Source organism: Panthera uncia (genome assembly GCF_023721935.1).
Source record: "Panthera uncia isolate 11264 chromosome C1 unlocalized genomic scaffold, Puncia_PCG_1.0 HiC_scaffold_4, whole genome shotgun sequence".
In the NCBI taxonomy this organism is placed as follows: Eukaryota; Metazoa; Chordata; class Mammalia; order Carnivora; family Felidae; genus Panthera; species Panthera uncia.
The window spans coordinates 71,056,247-71,075,910 of record NW_026057585.1 but is presented as its reverse complement, the minus strand read 5'-3'; the positions used below and the strand labels follow the sequence as shown (position 1 = coordinate 71,075,910).

At 58.7% G+C, this 19,664-nt stretch overlaps 1 protein-coding gene across 6 annotated transcripts in view; it reads left to right on the top strand.

Moving 5' to 3' along the window:
• The window catches only part of PTPRF (protein tyrosine phosphatase receptor type F), an 88,258-nt gene that overhangs the window by 60,843 nt on the left and 7,751 nt on the right, over nt 1-19,664 (top strand). For 3 of the 6 annotated variants that reach the window (XM_049617307.1, XM_049617306.1, XM_049617309.1), the window contains 12 exons: nt 2,216-2,521; nt 3,172-3,365; nt 6,384-6,410; nt 7,789-7,906; nt 7,986-8,564; nt 9,203-9,300; nt 9,506-9,759; nt 9,851-9,944; nt 10,534-10,749; nt 11,067-11,221; nt 13,891-14,006; nt 18,552-18,649. In XM_049617307.1, coding sequence (XP_049473264.1) covers nt 2,216-2,521; nt 3,172-3,365; nt 6,384-6,410; nt 7,789-7,906; nt 7,986-8,564; nt 9,203-9,300; nt 9,506-9,759; nt 9,851-9,944; nt 10,534-10,749; nt 11,067-11,221; nt 13,891-14,006; nt 18,552-18,649 — 2,255 coding nt within the window. The remainder of the gene's footprint in view (nt 1-2,215; nt 2,522-3,171; nt 3,366-6,383; nt 6,411-7,788; nt 7,907-7,985; nt 8,565-9,202; nt 9,301-9,505; nt 9,760-9,850; nt 9,945-10,533; nt 10,750-11,066; nt 11,222-13,890; nt 14,007-18,551; nt 18,650-19,664) is intronic. The other 3 variants (XM_049617308.1, XM_049617310.1, XM_049617311.1) reach the window with 3 other exon arrangements.

The following is a 19,664-nucleotide window of genomic DNA, read 5'->3' as shown; positions in this document are numbered from 1 at the left end:
TGTGGCTGGAGCAGCCACCAGACCATGGCAGCTGGCTTCAGGTTCAGAGGACAGGTGGGAGGGCTGACTGGCCGCTGTGCAAGAGTGCACAGGACAGCCCGGCAGGATGCCTAAGGCCAGGTAGGGGGCTGTGTGGTAGTCTGTGCAAAAGGTGGCAGCTCAGATAAGGTGGTGGTGGATTGGAGAGCTGCCTGGGATGCCAGCTGGCTGGGACTTGGTGATGGATTGGGTTTGGGGTGCTGAGGGAAAGGGAAGTTTCAGGCAGATTCCTTGCTTCTGAGGTATGGACCTGGGAAGAGTGTAGGAAGTGGGACCTAAGCAGGCACCACAGCCCGAGATGCCTTATGCCGTGTCAGTGGTGATGTTGGGCTAGAGGTGGGGGACCCTGAGGAGGATGACCAGAGATGGCAGGAAATTAAGGAGAGGGGAGCATCTTAGAGGTTGGAAGAAGCAGACCAGATGCTTGACCAGAGCCAGAGGAACACTGGAGTGTCCACTGGGTTGAGGACTGTGAGGACTTTAGCTGGAGGGAGGGACCACTGCAGCTGGAGAGGAGGGTTGTGGTCCTCGGTGTGGGTTTTGTCTTTTAAGATAGGATTTTGAGCATATTTAAGCATTACTAGGAATGAGTCTGTTCAGAAAAGTCAAAAATTTGGGAAAGAGAAGGATTTTGGAAGCTCAGGAGGTTGGGGAAGGGGGCAGAGCATGGATGGGAGAGATCTGCCTTGGACAGGAGGGCATACCTCTCTCCGTGTGGGAAGCAAGGGCGGCTCAGTGAGATTACAATTGTTGGGTGGGTTTGGTAGCAAGAGATGGAGGGAGCTGCTGGTGGGAGGCTTCAGTCTTCTCTGCAAGGTGGGAGACAGTTGTGTGCTGAGAGCTGAAGGTTAGAGCGTGGAGGAGGTTGAAAGCATGCTGTGTACAGCGGTGAATCAAGTCTGGCAGAGGACAGAGGCCACAGGCAGCATGCAGGGCCCGGGTGAGGCCACTGGGGACGTGCTCATAGGATGCCGGCCTTCCAGGGCAGGTGACCTACCTGTCCCAGGGCTGCCTGGAAGAGGGCAGAGGGGTTGGATCCATCCAGGGCTTGGCACAGGCCGGGCAAGAGCATGGGAAGAGAAGTAGGTGAGAGAGTTGAAGGGGAATGTAAGAGCGGTGAGGTGTGGGACCTCCGGGTCTAAGCTCAGTATTGAGGGCAGTAAAGGATGGTAGGTCAATGGGCGGAGGTCCCTGGGGGCGCTGAAGAGCCAGTACAGTGCTGGGGACCTTGAGCAGCTGAGCTGGGGGAGGGGGAAGGTCTGCAAGGGGATGTCGGAGGCCACGGTTTGGGGGATAGGGCCATTCTGAGCCTTGGCAGTATCAAGGGCACGGCCACAGCCGTGCCGGGGAGGAGAAAGCCCTGGAGATGAGGGGCTTGGGGGCTCGGGAGGGGGACTCCCGAAGTCACCCAGGCAAGGGGTGGGAGCAGAACTCTGGACGGTGAGGAAACCATGCTGTGGCACTAGGTTCCTCAGTGGGAACAAGGTCTAGAAACGTCACTGGGAATAAGGGAGGCACAGCCCCGTGTCCTAACTCCAAGGAACTGGTTGAGTGCGAGCACCTCCATAGGGCACACTTTCTCCAAATCAGTCAAGGCCGTTGGCCTCTTTCCCATCTGGCCTCCAGTCTCTGTGGTTGCTTGTGGCTCCGGCACCCTGTCCAAGAAGGCACAGGCCACAGCTACCTTGTGCCAGAAGAGCCACTGGGGCTGCTGGTCCTGACAAGAGCTGTGGGCACAGCAGCTAGAGTTCTCCATATGTGGTTGTGTGTGTGATGGGGGCAAGGGGTCAGGGAGTCCCGGCCCACGCTCATGTGTATCTGGCAGTTGTGTGTGTTTTGTGAGAGAAAGCATATGTGTGGGAGAGACCTTTTGTGTGTGTGAGGTGCTGTTAAAGCCCCATATGTGCGAAAGACACCATATGTGTATGTGGGACACACGGGGTGTGTGTGTGTGTGTGTGTGTGTGTGTGTGTGTACACAGGCAGAGCCTGTGGTCCAGAGGGAGCCAGGCTGTCTGGCAACAGCGGTGGCAGCCTGCCTAGGAGGGGCCCTGGGTTAGCCATTCTGTACTCACGGACTAGCCGGCCTGGGTGAGTTTCCCATCCTCTGTGACTCGTCACTGTGTCCGTGACCCCCACCCTCCATCTGCCTGCTTCCCCCCATTTGTCTTCCCCAGCCCCCTCCGCCCCTCCCCAGAAGGTGACCTGTGTGAGCACGGGCTCCACCACGGTCCGGGTAAGTTGGGTCCCGCCGCCAGCCGACAGCCGCAACGGCGTTATCACCCAGTACTCGGTGGCCTACGAGGCAGTGGACGGCGAGGACCGAGGGCGGCATGTGGTGGAGAGCATCAGTCGCGAGCACTCCAGCTGGGACCTGGTGGGCCTGGAGAAGTGGACGGAGTACCGGGTGTGGGTGCGGGCACACACGGACGTGGGCCCCGGCCCGGAGAGCAGCCCGGTGCTAGTGCGCACGGACGAGGACGGTAGGCGCTGGCACCGAGGGGAGGGGCGGGGGAGGGGAGGCACCCCTCCCAGACACCACCCACCGCGCACCCCAGGGCCTCTGCCTCACACAAGCCGGGAAGGACTCCTCTTCCTGGTGGGGGCTTAATAGCCCAGAGTGGGGAAACAGAGCTTGTGGGATAGCCCATGACCAAATCCCAGCCTTTGCAGCGGTCTCCAAGGCAGCTGGAGCCTTAAAAGGCTAAGATGGAAGAAGCAGTCCCACCTAAGATCTGGGAGGTGGAGACTGGGAAAACTGGTCCAAGAGACGCTCAGAGTAGAACCAGCAAGACTCACTCTTGGCCAGATGTTGGCATGATGTGGGTGCCAGGAGGAGATGGGACAGGTTGTGCCCACCTTAGGATGACCAAAGGCCTGGTGCCTCACCACTGCCCTCCCCACCAAGTGAGATAGCTCTGGGCCCAGGGGGTCGGCAGGGCTTCCTTGTGCTAGGTGAAGGGACCCCTCCTGTGTCCTCAGCAGGAACAGACAGTCTACAAAAACTCTGTGAGGGCCTTTACTGGAGCAGTGGGGTGCAAAGGCAAGGCCCTGGAATGTGCTGTGCCCCCCCCCCCCCCCGAGCCAAGGTCCGTACCACCAGGCCTGACTTTCTTCTCTTCCCGGTCCCCAGTGCCCAGTGGGCCACCGCGAAAGGTGGAGGTGGAACCGTTGAACTCCACTGCTGTGCGTGTCTCTTGGAAGCTGCCCGTCCCCAGCAAGCAGCATGGCCAGATCCGCGGCTACCAGGTCACCTACGTGCGGCTGGAGAATGGCGAGCCCCGTGGCCCACCCATCATCCAGGACGTCATGCTGGCTGAGGCTCAGGTGTGTCACTGGGAGGCGGTGGGGTGGAAAGGTGGACGAGGCCAGCATGCTCTGCTACCTCTTTGGAGCCCAGGTTTGACCCATCCCCTGCCTGCCCTCGGGACTAAGACACCAAGGTGTCCTGCCGCATTAGGCTGGGAGGTGCTCAGACCAGAAGGTTAGGGCTGGGTTCCAGGAAACACTCTCTTCCGTCTTGCCTACGCCAGCCCAGGCCCTGCCGGCCCCATCTGCCCCGGTGACTATCCCAGCCTGGCAGCCACCTCTGTGGCTCAGATACCAGCACTAGCAGTGAGGAGCCCTCTCTGCACAGAGCCCGGCTTCCATTGTCACCCCCTGCCTGGGGTTCAGCCCCCTAAGCCCTCCTTTGTGTTTTGCAGAAAGCACATTCACTGTCAGTTAGGCTGGGATTTGAGATTTGCCTTCCCCCCCTCAACAGTGCTGGGCTGGGCAGCCATTCCTCCCACAGCCAGGGCAGGGAGAGCCCTCCTCCTGTCATCTCCCCCAACTCAGCCTTTGGCCATGGCAGAGTTCTGTGAATGGTCCAGCTGGGTGTGGCTCTACACCTGGCCCTCAGGAGGATGGCTTGGCCCCTGGTGTTTACGCTCAAGGTCTGGGCCCGCCAGCCAGCCTCCTGTCTTCCTCTGTGCACTAATGTCCTCCAGGGGATAACAGTTTCACCAGTGAGCTTAGGGTGAGGTCCCTGGGGTATTCTGAGCACTGGTTTGCTGTTCAGGTAAAGAACCTGGGATACTGGGAGGTTATGTGAATGGCCCAGAGTTTCCCAGGAAATAGGTGGCTGAGCTTGGGTAAGAAACCCAGTCTCTGGACTCTGAACTCCTAGAAAAGGCTGTAATTGTTATGGCGAGTTTCCTCCCAAAAGATTCTGCTGAAGAGTCGTAACATGTGGTGTGGTCTGCTTTCGAGGTCTCCCCATCCAGAATCAGGGTCTTGGGGAGGGGGTTTACAGTGGGCAGCACTGAGGCAGCCCTGGGGGAAGGAGCCCAGATTCCCTTCAGAGCCCACATGCCCTCCCCATCCAGCTTTTCACCCCTACCTGGGCTGGGCCCAGAAGTGCAGGTGCAGACCCCATGTTCTGCCTACTGTACTCAGGGTGGGCTCACCCACACAGACAGATGGGGCCTTCTTGCCTCCGGCTGAGCTTAGCACTCTGAAGCCAAATTCTTCTCTGGCCAGAGGGTGCCCTCTTCCTCCTCTCATCCTGCCCAGTGCTGAGAGAGAACGGGGGTGGAGGAGGCGGACATGTGCACCCGCCTGCATTCCTGGGGCAGGTTGAGGACTCCTCCTGGAGCCTCCACAGACACACCCACCCAGAAACATCCCCGGAATGGGCTCCCTCCAGCCCCTCCCATCCTAGAGGGCCAGCGGCACAGCTGCAGCCAGTGGGGTTCTGAAGCCACCCTTTCAGGTGCCCCCTTCTGGTTCCAAGTGGTTTGAAGGGAGCTGGGCTACAGGAGGAGGGACACTGTCCATCTGGTTTCAAACATATCATGACGGGGGTAAACCCGAGCTCCAGGAAAGCCAACTGAAGATGGAGGGGCCTGGTCCCCAGCCCAGCCACAGGGCCCAGCTGTCCTCCGACCACCCTGTCAGGGACACCACAGCCTGTCCGTCTTCACCCAACAGCACCATCTGCTTAGCCCAGGGTCCCCATCAGTTCTGGAAAAACCATGAGGGTCCTGCCCCCCTCGAGTGTGTAGCCAGACCTGTCTCCTTTTATGTGTGTCTCCATGTCGGGTTTGTCTGTTTCTCACTCGATGTTTTTCCTCCCTCTCTGTGTCTCCTCTCACTGCCTGTGCCTGCCTCGCCCTCTTCTCCTCTCTCCTTCCCACTGCTCCCTTCTGTCCTCTCTCCCTCTGTTGTGCTTCATCTGCTTTGTCTCTCCTTCTTTGCCCTCACTCTGCCTCCAACGTGGGAGAGGTGCATTGTGAAGACCTTCCTGCCCAGACCTGGCTTGGACAGCGAGAGTCTCCCTCCCCCCCCCCCCCCACCCCCCACCCCCGCTCCGAGACAAGGAACCTAGAGCAGAGGCGGGCCCAGCCATACCTTTGAAAGTGTCCGTGGCCAGTAGGGACCTGTTGATGGCCTCCTGCCATATTCTGTCCCATGCTCCTTGCAAGGCCTTTCCAACAGATTTTCTCAGAACAAGAGGGACCGCAGTCAGTGGACAGAGGTTGGACCAGCACTTTAAGGGTGGTTGAGCCAGAGGACCCTCTGGTTGCTCTAGCCTGAAGATGTCATGGGCCATCTCCCTTTGCTGTGCTGGACACCAGCCAGCCTCAGTCCTCCAGTGTCCCCAGACCACAGAGCAGACACCTCAGTCCCTCCACCTACATGCATCACGGCCTAAAGAAGAACGTACCAAGAAACAGCGACATTGCCAGCCCTGAACCATGCCTTGCTACCATAATAAGATCTCAGGCACCCTCAGGAAGGAATAGGGGTCTGACTGCTCCCCCTGTGCCTATGGGGAAGGGCCTAGACTCCAAGCTTGGTATTCACACTTCCGTCATCTTGCTGGCCAGCCTGCCCCCATCGCCCTACCCCAGTATAGCTCTCGCTATTCCTGGGACACCCTCCTGCCTGGGAAAACTGTATAATCTGTCTCCCAACTGAGAGTGAAAGGAGACGCTGAATAATCATACCATGACAACAGCCGCAGGCCAGGACCTTCGGATACAGTCGCCCTGCTCCCAAAGGAGTGGGTTTCTTCACCCCTTGTCTGGCAGCCTCTCCCTCAAAGCACCTATAGGTGGCGCCCTCTGGTCCCTCCCGTGCCCAGGAGCCCTCCCTCTTCAGTCTGTGTGCTTCCTAGTCTCCCTCCCCTCCTCGGCCCTGGCTTACGGCATGGGCTGGGATCTCCAGATGGGGAGTGGTTTTGGGGTGCTACCCCCATGGGCATTTCAGAGGCCCTTGCCCTCCCTCTGCCCTGCTGGGCCGGGCCCCCTCCAGCAAGAGTCCTTCACATCCTGTCTCCCTTTCTCTCCCTCCCGCGGTCAGTGGCGGCCAGAGGAGTCCGAGGACTATGTAAGTAACAGGTGTGCGAGCGCGGGCGAGACCTGGGTCAGGTTGGGCTCATGGGACACTCCCCTCCCCCGCCTTTCCCCCCAGCCTGAGCCGCCGAGATCCACAGGCCACCAGCCACCTCCAGAGAAAATTGGCGTTTAGACTCAAGCGGCGAGCTGAGCAGCGATTGGCATTTCCTCTAATCCTTACTTCTCGCCTGTCGAGCAGCAATTTCGGGCCAGTGTTTGTGATCGACCAGGGCCTGGCCCCTGCTCTGGCCAGACAGGGATGGAGTTAAATCCGATCCTGATCATTAGGCCTTATTGATCCCTGGAGTGAAAAATCACCTGCTCCTGGGCCCAGGCTGGGAGGGAAACCTGGGGAGCTGGTTCCGGCATTGGTGCGTTCTGGAGCCCCAGCCCTGGGACACCCTCCAGCCGGGGCAGGAGGGTGTCTGCGAGGGGTTGGTGGTGGCTGCGGGGGCCCCACCTACCACTCAGAGCTGGAGGGACACCAGGGTTGGTGGTGACAGCTCTGTTCCCACTGCACGGTGGTCCCCTCCCTTCTTCCCACTCTCCCCGTGTGGCGTGGCTTGGCCTCCTGTGGTGTTTCTCCGCATGTCTGGAAAGGATGCCTTGGCTGGAGATGGGCATGTAGGCAGGGCCTGCCAAGGCTGGGAGACACTGCCCTGGCTGACTTCTTAGGTATCACTGGGGACAATGGGGAAGTACGTTCCCTGGGGTGGGTGTTTCCTGTCCTGTTCATCTTCCTTCCCTCATCTTTCTTCCCTTCTCACAACGTATTTGCAAGGCATTCGGTAGTCACAGAGCCCAGTCCTACATGTGGCCAGATGGGGTCCTGGCCGGGTCCTGCAGGGCAGCACCTTGGCCCGCTGCACCTTGCTTGTCGGTGTGGGTGTGGGTGTGGGTGTGGGTGTGGGTGTGGGTGTGGTGTGTGCACGCGTGCACTATGGTAGCCCTTTGCCCTCCTACAAGAGAAGCTGTAGGCTGCGTGCATGTGCGTGCCAAGAGTCATGCAAGGTGCCCCGTGCGTGCGGAGCTCTGTGCCCTGTGTGTCATGTGTACACAGACCTCCTGAGGGGTCACTCGCAGCGCAGTGGAGTGGAGGAACAGTGTAGCCCTTTGTTCTAATCTGAAAGGAAGGGTGAGCTGTCTGCTCCAGGCGTGCAGCTCCTGGGACAGGTGGGGTCCTCCTGGGCACACATCCCACCTGCCTGCCCCGCATCCAGCAGAGTCCGGCATCGCCCAGCATCCTACACCCCGGGACCTCTGGCCCTGTGTGCCCCGGAGGCTCCCTGCCGGTGAAGGTCCTCAGGTGGCTGGCACGGGCTGGCCTCCTGGCTCCTCTGTGATGAGACTGGGCCCCTCCTCCTTCTTAGGAAACCACCATCAGCGGCCTGACCCCAGAGACCACCTACTCCATTACTGTCGCCGCCTACACCACCAAGGGGGATGGTGCCCGCAGCAAGCCCAAAATTGTGGCGACGACCGGGGCAGGTGAGTGCGGGGTCGGGGACAGAGCCGAGGGTGGTGCGGCAGGGCGGGCAGCGCCAGAGCCCAGCGCGTGGTTGTTCAGTCCCAGGCCGGCCCACCATGATGGTCAGCGCCACGGCCATGAACACCGCCCTGCTGCAATGGCACCCTCCCAAGGAGCTGCCTGGCGAACTGCTGGGCTACCGACTGCGGTACCGCCGTGCCGACGAGGCAGAGCCCACTATCATGGATTTTGGCAAAGATGACCAGCACTTTACAGTCATCGGCCTGCACAAGGGGGCCACCTACATTTTCTGGCTTGCTGCCAAGAACCGGGCTGGCCCCGGAGAGGAATTCGAGAAGGAGATCACCACTCCTGAGGATGCACCCAGCGGCTTCCCCCAAAACCTGCGTGTGGTAGGGCTGACCACCTCTACCACGGAGCTGACCTGGGACCCCCCAGTGCTGGCGGAGAGGAACGGGCGCATCACCAACTACTCCGTGGTGTACCGTGACATCAACAGCCAGCAGGAGCTACAAAACATCACTGCTGACACCCACCTGGTACTGTCTGGCCTCAAGCCGGATACCACTTATGACATCAAGGTCCGCGCTCGTACCAGCAAAGGCGCCGGCCCACTCAGCCCCAGCATCCAGTCCCGGACCATGCCCGTGGAGCAAGGTGTGTGCCGCGGGCATGTGGCTGCGCCTGGGGAACTCTGGCTGCTCTCCTTGACCCACTGACCTCTGGCGACTGTGATCCACCAGCCTCTGCTGTGTGACCCTCCAATCTCTCATGACCATGACCACTAACCTCTAGCGAACAGGTGCCACATTCTCAGTGTGCGACCCCTGACCTCTGCTCTCCTTGACCTACTGACCTCTGCTGTGTGACTCCAATCTTTCGTGACCTTGACCCACTGATCTCTTGACTGCATCACCATCCTTGGGTGTGGGACACTGATCTCTTGGGGCCATGACCCACTGACTTCTAGTGAGCATGCTCCACCGTGCTCTGGCGTGGGGTCACGTGCTTCTCATGACTGAATCCCACTGACATCTGGTCACTGACCAGCACCTCTGGAGATCCTGACCACGGGTCCTGTGGCATCTGCCCAGCTCAGTCCTCCCTGTGAAGAGGAGTCTGGGCTGAGAGCCGAGCTGTGGGATTTGAAGCTGGCTCGGAGTGGGGTACCTGGCCTCCGCAGCCATTCCAGACCCTCAGCCCTGGCCAGCATCTCTTCCTGGCAGGGAACCCTTCGCCCCAGCCCCCGGTTACACAGCCACGGCTGACTCCCCACCCTTCCTTGTGTTCCACAGTGTTCGCCAAGAACTTCCGTGTGGCGGCTGCTATGAAAACTTCTGTGCTGCTCAGCTGGGAGGTCCCTGATTCCTACAAGTCCACGGTACCCTTCAAGGTGGGTGAGGGCCACGGCCAGCCAAGCCCGGCACACTTGCCGGCCTGCCCCAGGGCGTCAGGCCAGTCCCAGGTGTGGGCGTCTGTGGCGCGGTTTCCCGGTCAGGTGGATGCACACTCTGTGCCCTGTAGGCCCACAGTGGGGGGTGGGGGGTGGGGGGTGGGGGGGCTCACCCCAGCGCACTGCCTGTCCCTCTCCCCCACAGATTCTGTACAACGGGCAGAGTGTGGAGGTGGACGGGCACTCCATGCGGAAGCTGATTGCAGACCTGCAGCCGAACACGGAGTACTCATTTGTGCTGATGAACCGCGGCAGCAGCGCGGGGGGCCTGCAGCACCTCGTGTCCATCCGCACGGCCCCGGACCTCCTGCCACACAAGCCACTGCCTGCCTCCGCCTACATAGAGGACGGTCGCTTCACCCTCTCCATGCCCCACGTGCAAGACAGCACCCTCATCAGGTGTGCAGATGAGGCCGTGGGTGGGGGCGGGGCAGGGCTGGCAACGGGCGCGTGGGTGACGACAGGCCTGATTCCCGCTCTGCCCGCCTAGGTGGTTCTACATCGTGGTGGTGCCCATCGACCGTGTGGGCGGGAGCATGCTGGCCCCGAGATGGAGCACACCCGAGGAGCTAGAGCTGGACGAGGTGCCTGCGATGGGACGGGGCACTGGCAATGACAGCCCCATTGCTCTGCTTGGCTGTGGCCCCAGTTTCTCCCCCAAATTGGACTCACTCTCTGGCTGCTCTGCCTGGAAGCCTGGTCCTCTCTGGGACTCTGAAGCAGCCCCCTGGGAGTTTCCCAGGAAACTGGAAGGCTTGCAGAGACTCCCTAGAGGGATTTGCTGAGGATCCCTCAGGACAGGAAGAAGCAGAGACCCCTGTACGGGTCTAGAAGTTCCTGAGCCCTGTAGACTTGGGGCAGTCCCGAGAGGCTAGAGTAGAGCCCTCGGCATGTTGGGAATCCCTTGTCCTCACAGAGGTGTGGAGCCAGCCCTCTCTGGTTAGAGTGAGGGGCAGGTTACCCAGAGGGCCTCTCCTCACTGGGTTGGCAGGGTGGAGTGGCATTGTGCCCATGTGTGGCATTATTCCGTGAGGGCAGTGGGCCAGGCCGGGCCCAGGCCTGTTATGTGGACGGTGAGCCTCAGTCTCAGTCCCAGGAGAAGATGTCTGAGGCCACAGGCCCAGGGGCACGTGGTCTGAGGTCCGGCGTGACTCCTGTGCTCTGCTCTGTCAGCTTCTGGAGGCCATCGAGCAGGGGAGTGAGGAACGGCGACGTCGGCGACAGGCAGAGCGGCTGAAGCCATACGTGGCTGCTCAGGTGGACGTGCTCCCTGAGACCTTCACCCTGGGGGACAAGAAGAGCTACCGGGGCTTCTACAACCGGCCCCTGTCTCCGGACCTGAGCTATCAGTGCTTTGTGCTCGCCTCCCTGAAGGAACCCATGGACCAGGTCTGCCTGAGCCGCCTGGGCTCTCAGTACCCCGAGACTAGACTAGTCTCAAACACCATGAGATCCCAGGCCTAGGGCTGCCCCAGAGACCCCAGACCTGCACTAGGGGATCTCAAAAGACGTCAGCCCCTAGGACCCAGAAGGCCAGACGTAATCTAGCCCTAGGGACTCAGTCAGCTGGCCAGTCTCAGATCGGCCTGTTTGGCTACAGCCCAGCATAGCCCAGCCCCAGAGCCCTTTCTCCAAGTTTGGTGGGCAGAGGGTGGGGGACCTCACACTGAACTCACCACCCATGCTGTTCCTCCACTGGGCCACAGAAGCGCTATGCCTCCAGCCCCTACTCCGATGAGATCGTGGTCCAGGTGACACCAGCCCAGCAGCAGGAGGAGCCTGAGATGCTGTGGGTGACAGGCCCCGTCCTGGCAGTCATCCTCATCATCCTCATTGTCATCGCCATCCTCCTGTTCAAGAGGTGAGTGCTGCACCCAGCACCCCAGGAGACAGCCACCTGCCCCTGGACTCTCAGGTCCTTCCCGGCATGGTTCGCGCAGGTACAGGGCAGCCACAGCGGCCTGCACCCGGCCCCTGGGCTCAGTGGGAGCCCACAAGAGCAGAAGCAGTGTGTGTGCACACGCGTGTATGTTAGCCTAGGTGTGACGAGGAGCCACAGCTTCACAGAGGGCTGGTTCACCTGCATCCCTGGGCACGTGTGTCCATCTGTCTCTGTTTCGGTGGGTGTGAACATGTCTGTCTTTAAGCTTCAGGACACCGCCCTCTCCTGGTCTCCTACCTTCAGCACTTCTTCTGACGCCATTCCTAGATGACTCCCCAGCCTGGCTCTCCCGCTTAGGCCTAGAGAGGTCCAGGCCCAGCTGCGGGCCCATGTACCCACAGACATTCATTTGGCACACATTTATTGAACACCTGCTGTAACCACGGCATCCCCAGTAGTCCCAGACTCAGCGTGTCTTGAACCTTCCCCTTAACCTTCTTCCCCTGCAGTCCCTACCACGAGGGACTAGTTAGCAGTCAGAAACCTGGGGGCCAGCCTCAGCCCTCCTCTTCCCTCACTCCACCTGGTCTCCTGGGAGTTCTGTCCTAAAGATGGCTACATCTCCTCCTCCACTCCCAGTAGGCTCCTCACAAGACGGTGCATGTCCAGGCACAGCTGGGGACCTGGTAAACGGTGTTCCTCAGTGCTCTCTCTCAGCTAGTAGTAGCCACCTGCTCTTAGAGCCTCCCCTCCTACCCATCCCCCTGCCAACCTGAAAGGTACTTCCAAAGCTTCGTCACCCTCAGTTTAAAACTTTTTAGTGGCTCCTGAAGTAAAGCATGAGCTCTCTAACCTGACAGACAAACGCCTGGCTAACCAGTCTGGTCCCATTCCCAACATTGTCACGGAACTGATGCAGTTCGCTTGGCTGGCCGGGGCTGTGCCCCCTCCATTCTGCAGCTTTCCCACTCGTGCCCATCAGGCTGCTGTCATTGCATCCTTCAAGACTCCCTTCCAGGGGCTCTCAGTTGAGAGAGTTTGCCACTCTTGATCATGGGGTTGTGAGTTTAAGCCCCATGTTGAGCATAGAGCTTACTTTAAAAAAAAAAAAAAAAAGACTCCCTTCCCGGCTCTGGTGCCCACAAGGCTGTCCCAGGTCCCTACTTCTGCCCCAGTGATGCTTCATTGGGCACATCACTAGGCCTGTGTTTCAGCAGCCACCACACTGCTGAGCCCATAAGGCTCGTTCACGAACGTTTGTCAGTGAGCACACATCGGTTTGTATGTCTGAACACGTCTCCACATAGGAGTTCCTGTGCTCTGTGTCCCATCTCTCCCCTGTCCCTGACCTGGTCCGAGGGCCTCCTTCCTGAAGAGTTCATTCCTTCCTCCCAGGGTGAATAGGGACAGGCTTTCCTGGTCCAGGGCATGGAGACTAGTGGGGGGTGGACCCTGAGGAGTGTCCTTTCCATCCCGTCTGGGTCCTGGTGTCTGTTAGGAGAGCCAACCCCCTGCCTGTGAAGGCCGTATAGGTGCCGTAAACAGGTCCCTCAGCATCTCCCCATGTCGTGAGAGGGCCTGAGTGCTTGGTGGAAACAATGACCGTTCCTCTCTTCTGTCCTTGCCTGTCTTTCGGGACCTAGTAAACAAGAAAGGTAGGACTCGTTCCTTCTCTCTTCACACGCCTCCCCATTCACTCCTTATCCCTTTGCACATTTTGGGCCCAGCAGGGAGGGGCGGTGCTTTGACCGGAAGCCTTCTGGCCTATGCTTGTCTGGTCGGCTCAGCAGGCTCTGGGGTGGGCTCTGTCACTGTCTCGACTTGTACGCTGCACAGGGGATGCCCCTTCCCCAGGGCACAAGCATAGTGCAGACTTTAGTGTTTCCCCGGAGTGCACAGACTGACTCCGAGCTCACCAGAGCCTTCTACCAGCAACCAGTTCTCTAAGATTACCTGAGTGCTGCAGGAGACCTATGTGCAGAGAGCACTGGCTGCAGGGCAGGGGGACGTGTGTGTTTCTACACACTCGTTCACACTTATGCAAACACCCGCGTGCACATAGCGGGAGCAGCCCCTGGATGCTTGTCAGCAGCTAGACCCCGTGGTCTGTCTCTGACCCTGTCCCTGTAGACGGGGGAACTGAGGCCGATGAGGGAGGACTCCGCCCAGCTAGGGTGACGCCTTCCCCGTCCTTCCCCTGCTGCTCTGGACATTTACCCTGATACCGAGAGACAGACATCCGGGGCCCAGCTCTCTGTGATGTTTGTGTATCGTACGTGTTGTTTGCATGTTTACTCCTGGTGGCTCCTGCTGCCTCAGCTGTGGTGGCCTTGGGGACAGCAGCCACTGCCCAGTGGTGACCTCCCCCCTCTTGGAAGGTGCCACCAGCCTTTGCAACCCCTTTCCCCCTCGCTGCACTGGCCCTCTGTCCACTCTCCAGTCCTTCTGTGTCCCCACCCGCCCCACCCTGTGTTCTCCATGTTAAAGCTGCTCTGCCACTGGCTCCCCTGCGCTCAGAGACCCCAGGGTGGGGCAGTGGGAGGGACCAAGCCGGACACACAGGGGCTCTGCCACAGCCAACCATGCCGTCCATCTCTGTCCTCCACCTGGACCTCAAGTTCTCACCAATCATCCTTCTGCCTCTTCAGGAAGAGGACCCACTCGCCATCGTCCAAGGACGAGCAGTCAATCGGGCTGAAGGACTCCCTGCTGGCCCACTCCTCAGATCCCGTGGAGATGCGACGGCTCAACTACCAGACGCCAGGTAGGGCGGCTCCTCCAGCCCACCTGCCCCCCAGCCCGGGCCTGCAGGTGCTGGAGTCTCTACCAAGAGACTCTAGCCTCATGCCCCCATTTCCTATCCCTGTTTCTTCTTTCTGCCCCTCTTCTTGAACCCATTCACTTCACTGAAGTGACAGAAGCTTCTATATCCAACAGCTACTCAGGCCCTGCCTTACCTTGGGTCAGGCCTCCAAATATAGGCTAAGGATCCTCACATAGCCCACATCCCAGCCACAAGGTGGCCAGCCTCTGCACCTGCACTTTGTCTCCTCTGCCCCAAAGAGGGGTGTGTTGGTAGGAAATGCCCCATCAGTCATTTGGGGTAGGATAGGGTACCTAGATTTACGGTGTGAGCACAGGGACCCCACATAGGGCTTTATATCTGCCTTCCTTCTCCAGCCACTTACGCATGGCTCTCTTGTCTCCTCTTTCTAAGGTGTCACTCCCTCCCTGTGCCCCAGTAGATGCAGCTCAGACCCCTCCCCTAGAAGCTTCCCAACCTGCCCCAGCCCCCACATAGGCCTGGGGGTCTCCCCTGGCTCCCAGAACCTCTCTGATTCTTCCACTATGACTCCTCTTACACTGGGCTAGAATTGCCTCAATGACAATCCAAGCTCTGTGGGACCATGAACTGTGTCTTGTTCATTGTCATCCCTTGTACTGTGCACACAGTGGTCTCTAATTGGGTACCTGTAAAATGGACACACAGACAACTGAGTTGAGTGAGTAAACTAACATACATACAGGGCTTGTGTATATGTGAGCTAGTTAAATCGGTGCATATTAACGTACTGCAAAACTTAATGGCTTGAAACAATAATTATGTGTTACCCCTCATAGTTTTTGTGAATTAGAAATTCAGATAAGAGTATAGCAGGAACAGCTTGTCTCTATTCCAGAATGTCTGGGCCCTCACCTGGAAAACTTGGAGTCTGAGAGCTAGAATCATTTAAAGCAAAGGTCAGCAAATAAATAAATAAAAACTTTAAAAAGGTGGGGGGCGGGGAATGGTGCGCCTGGGTGACTCAGTCAGTTAAGCGTCTGCCTTCAGCTCAGGTCATGATCTCACGGTTTGTGGGTTTGAGCCCCACATCGGGCTCTCTGCTGTCGACGCAGAGCCCACTTCAGATCCTCTGTTCCCCTTTCTCTCTGCTCCTCCCCTGCTCGTGCTCACACTGTCTCTCTCTCAAAATAAATAAATACAAACTTAAAGCAAAGGTTAGCAAACTTTGGCCCATGACCAAATATGGTCCATTACCTGTTTTTGCAAATAAAGTTTTATTGGAACACAGCCACACTCATTCATTTATGAATTATGTATGGCTACGTTCACGCTACAAAGGTAAAGCTAAGTAGCATCTACCATACATCCACAAAGCCAAGAATATTTACTGTCTGGCTTTTATGGAAAAGTTTCCTGTCCTCTGAATTCTGAAGACTCAGTGTTGGTGCAAGAGTCAGCCATGAGCCCACCTGGGGTTGTCATCTGTGACGACCACACGCGGCCTCTTTCTGTGGCCTGGGCTCCCTCAACACCATGGTGACTGAGTTCCAAAGTCCTGCGTCCTGAGAGCAAGTGAACCGGGTGGCCTAGTGGGCTGTTGTGACCCAGCAGAATCATATCTGTGAGGAATCCATGCTCCAGGATGCCAGGGGGCCTGCAGGGCAGAGAAGCCCCCTCTGAGAGGGGTTGCTGAGCCATGTGGGCGTGAGTCAAGCAAATGGGAGGGAGCTCCCTTCGTTGGAAATAGTCCTGCGGAGTCAGCATACGGACACTGGGTGTCCTGCCTCATTGGAGTTGAGGTATTGAAAGCCCACGGATGAGACTGGAGGGTACGCAGAGGTCTATCACAAAGGAACCTGAGCGCCAGGCTCAGGGGTTTGGACTGCATCAGGAGAGCACCAGGGAGGCATTAGACGTTTTCAGCAGGGGAGCGACAGAGTCAGAACTGTGATTTGGAAATCTCGCTCTGGCTGCTGTGCGGAAGACAGATTGGAGGAGAGAAATGGGGAGCCTGGAAGGCCCCGGGAGTAAGTGAAAGGTGCATGAGGAGGGTGGCTGTGGGGGTGGAGGGCAGTCTTAGGAAGCGTGAAGTAGATGGCAGGGCTCGGGCTTATGGCTGAACAATGAGGAGGGGGTTCCGGGTGGCAACTGGGCCTGTGGGTCTGGACCTCCACACCCCCGTCCGCCTGAAACCACGGACGTGGAAGGAGGTGCCAAGCGGCCTGCAGTGACTGACCAAAGCCGGAGAACGGAAGGGGGGGGCAGCCAGTAGGAGGTGAAATGTTGAGAAACGATGAATGAAGAGTAGCCAGGGAGATTAAGAAGGAGCAGCCAAGGAGGCAGGGTATGGGAAGAGTGGAGTGTCCCTGAAGCCAAGGCCGGGGATGGCTGTGCACCCAGGAGGACCACTGGCTTTGGCAGTTGGGACTGGGGAGAGAGAGAGCATGGTGGCCGAGTCCTGGGGGCAGAAGCATCTCGGTTGGTTGAGGAGCAGTGAGTGGGGAGTGAGCAGGTGGAGAGACCCCTTCCAGAGGCCAGGGTGTGACGGATAGGATGGACAGGACCACAGCAGGAGAGGAGAGAGGTGTGGCTTAAAGAGGGATTTTTCTTTTAACTGATATGGAAATTGCTTACCGGTGATGATCCATCGATGCAGGGGTAAAGGGTGCTCAGCTGTGGGACAAGAACCCAGAAGCTGGCTTCAGGCCCCTGGCCCAAGTGGGAGGGGTGTGACGTAGCCCAGGGGAGCAGTGTGGCCATGCCTCCCTGCGTTCAGGTCAGCAGAGGACAGGAGGCGGGTGAAGCCGGGGTTCTAGGCTGGTGGGCTCGGTTTTCTCCACAATGAGAAGAAAGTGGTCAGAACAGCAGGGAAGGCATGGCCTGGGTGTGGGCACTGAGCAGATATGCCCAGGAGGACTGCTGAGCAGCTAGGAGCCCAGGGCCCTGATCCTGAGTCACTGTGGCTGCAGAGATCTGGGAGGAAGGGAGGGATAAAGACGAAGTGTGTAGATGTGGTAAAGGCCAAGTGCAGAGGATGAGGGCGTTCAGAAGGGACTGTGGAATGGGGCCGGCCATGAGCCCCCAGAGATGCGGAGCTCAAGGAAATGGGGCTGCCAGTGGGGAGAGGCATCTCTGTGGACACGGTGGTCCCCAGAGTGTTGAGAGAACCAGGAATCAGAAGGGACAGAGGGACCAGGGGCATGGCAAGTTTTCTTAGTGTTTTTTGTTTTTTTTACTTGAGTGAACTTTTTTTTTCCTCCTATAATTTAGTCTTTATTCTGAAAAGTTTTCAGACCCACAGAATATATAGTTGTTTCCTGCACCTCCTCGTGCAGACTTACCCTGTCATTTCTGGCCATACATGCCTCCTCTCTCAATACAAAAGCAGCACGCTCCCCTTTCGCCTCCCCATCTGAAAATAGCCAAGGTCAGGTTTTGATACCAGTGGGGATGAGGGTTGGTTGGATAGGATTCAGTCTTAAAAAGGGGCCCCCAAGGCTGTCCAGACCCCCGGGTGTTGGGAGCGCTCCGCTCTGGGTGGGAGATGGGTCTGTGTCCCCGGGAGGCAGCAGGGGCCCGTGGTGGGGCCTGCCCACCCCCCTCAGCCCCTCCACGTGTCCCCTGTAACAAGAGAAGGTCGATGGGCTCTCTTCTCGTGCCCCGCTATCTTTTGTGTTTTCTTTCTCTGCAGGTTCCAGTGTCCCCAGTTGCCCGAATATCTCAAGTTAGTTTTCCAAGTTCCGGGGGCTACTCTGGCTTCTGTGTGTTTCCTTCAACTTTTTCTCACCCCGTCGCCTCCACCGTCCTTCCTTAGATTCTTTCCCTTCTCTCCTCTCTTCTTCTCCCCTTCTCCACCTCTCTCCCCAGCTCCCTCCAGTCCTGTCTTCCCTACCTCTGGCCCCGGCCCTGTCTCTCTGCCTCTGTAGCCTCCAGTCCCAGTCTGACCCCCTTCTGGGTGCCTCTCCTGTCTCCACATCTCCCTCCTCATCTCTGCCTCTCTCTCTAGATTCTTCTGGGTCATTCTGCCATGTCTCTGTACTTTGCGTCCACTCCATCCACACGCTCAGTGTGGAGACGATGACGTCACCCAGTCTCCCACAGTGACTGGCGCCAGTGAGGGGCAGGAGGGCTGTGCATAAGCCGGGCCTGTGGGGCAGGTGTGCGGCTGCGCCACCCCCCAACCTGGGCTTCCAGCCCCAGCCCAGGAGGAAGGATGCCTGGCATCCCTGAGAACCCGCCGGGCAAGGCCCTGGTGCCCCCACTCAGCGCCGTGTCCCGCACACATGCCCTGCGCACATGCCTACACGTGCTCTCAGCACACACACTCCCCTCTGTCCTCTCCCACCTTCTGGCCGCCGTGTGCTCCACCATCCTGTCGCCGCATGTGCTGCCGTCTCCATGCCACCAGTGCCGAGTGCTCCATGGTCACACATGTTCACGTGTGCACATACATGGATTGGGGCTGTCTCCACCACCCCGCACAGGCCTCACGCTGACTCTGCCTTTATGTGCCTCCGCCCCCAGGTATGCGAGACCACCCGCCCATCCCCATCACTGACCTGGCAGACAACATTGAGCGCCTCAAAGCCAACGATGGCCTCAAGTTCTCCCAGGAGTATGAGGTGAGACGTCCGTACCCCCTGCCATGTGCCTGCTCCAGGCCTAGCCCCGTGCCATCTCCTGCCCTGCCTCGGGCCCCAGCTGTGGGTGGGCGGCTCCAGGCTTCCCCAGAGTACAGATTGGAGGGATCAGCAGTGGCAAGTAGGGAATTCAGCTCTTGGGGTGCCAGGCCTGGCTGAGGCCCTTTTAAGCACCCTAAGTCTGGACACTCAGACACGTGCCCACATGCTAACAGAAGCAGACAGAGGGTCGCGCGCGCGCGCGCGCGCGCACACACACACACACACACACACACACACACACAGAGACAAGTAGTAATAGCTCATTTATCAAGAGGTTACCTCAGGCCAGACCAAACTGGGCAATTTGCATGTGCCCTCTCATCCTGTCTTCCTCGAAGTATGAAATGGTACCATTATTATCCCATCTTACAGATGAGGAAGCTGAAGCGCAGAGAAGGGAAGTGACTTGCCCGAGGTCAAGTAGCTGATGTGTAGTGGAGCCGGCAGTCAGACCCAGGCCTGCCTGACAGCCTGTGTCCTGCTCACGCACACCCTCACGTGTGTTCTCAGAGCCGCACAGGTCACAGAGTGGACAGTTGGGTGACTCGAGGCTCGCCGCTCAGGCTGCACAAACCTTCCTGCTCACAGCCCTCCACATACTCTGTTCACTCTGGTTCACTCTGTTCGCTCCTAGCTGCTGGGGCCCCGACTTCAGCTTCTGGGGTCTGAGGGCTTCCAGGCAGCCCAGCTGGTCGGGGGCTGGGGGAAGGATTTGCTAGAGAAGGAGACGATAAAGGAGAGCCTCCCCTCCTCTAAGGAGCACAGACAGAGGTGTCGTTCTGCCTCGTCGGGTCCTGTCCCGCTGTTGCCCCTGCTCCTAGCACAGGCCTGGCCCAGGACTCACCCTCGATCAATGATGAATGGATAGGTGATTGATGGGCTGGCTCAGCCCAGCCGGCAAGTCTGCTCCCTCTAGTCAGACGTCCGCCCTCGGCTGTGCGTGGTACCCTGGGGT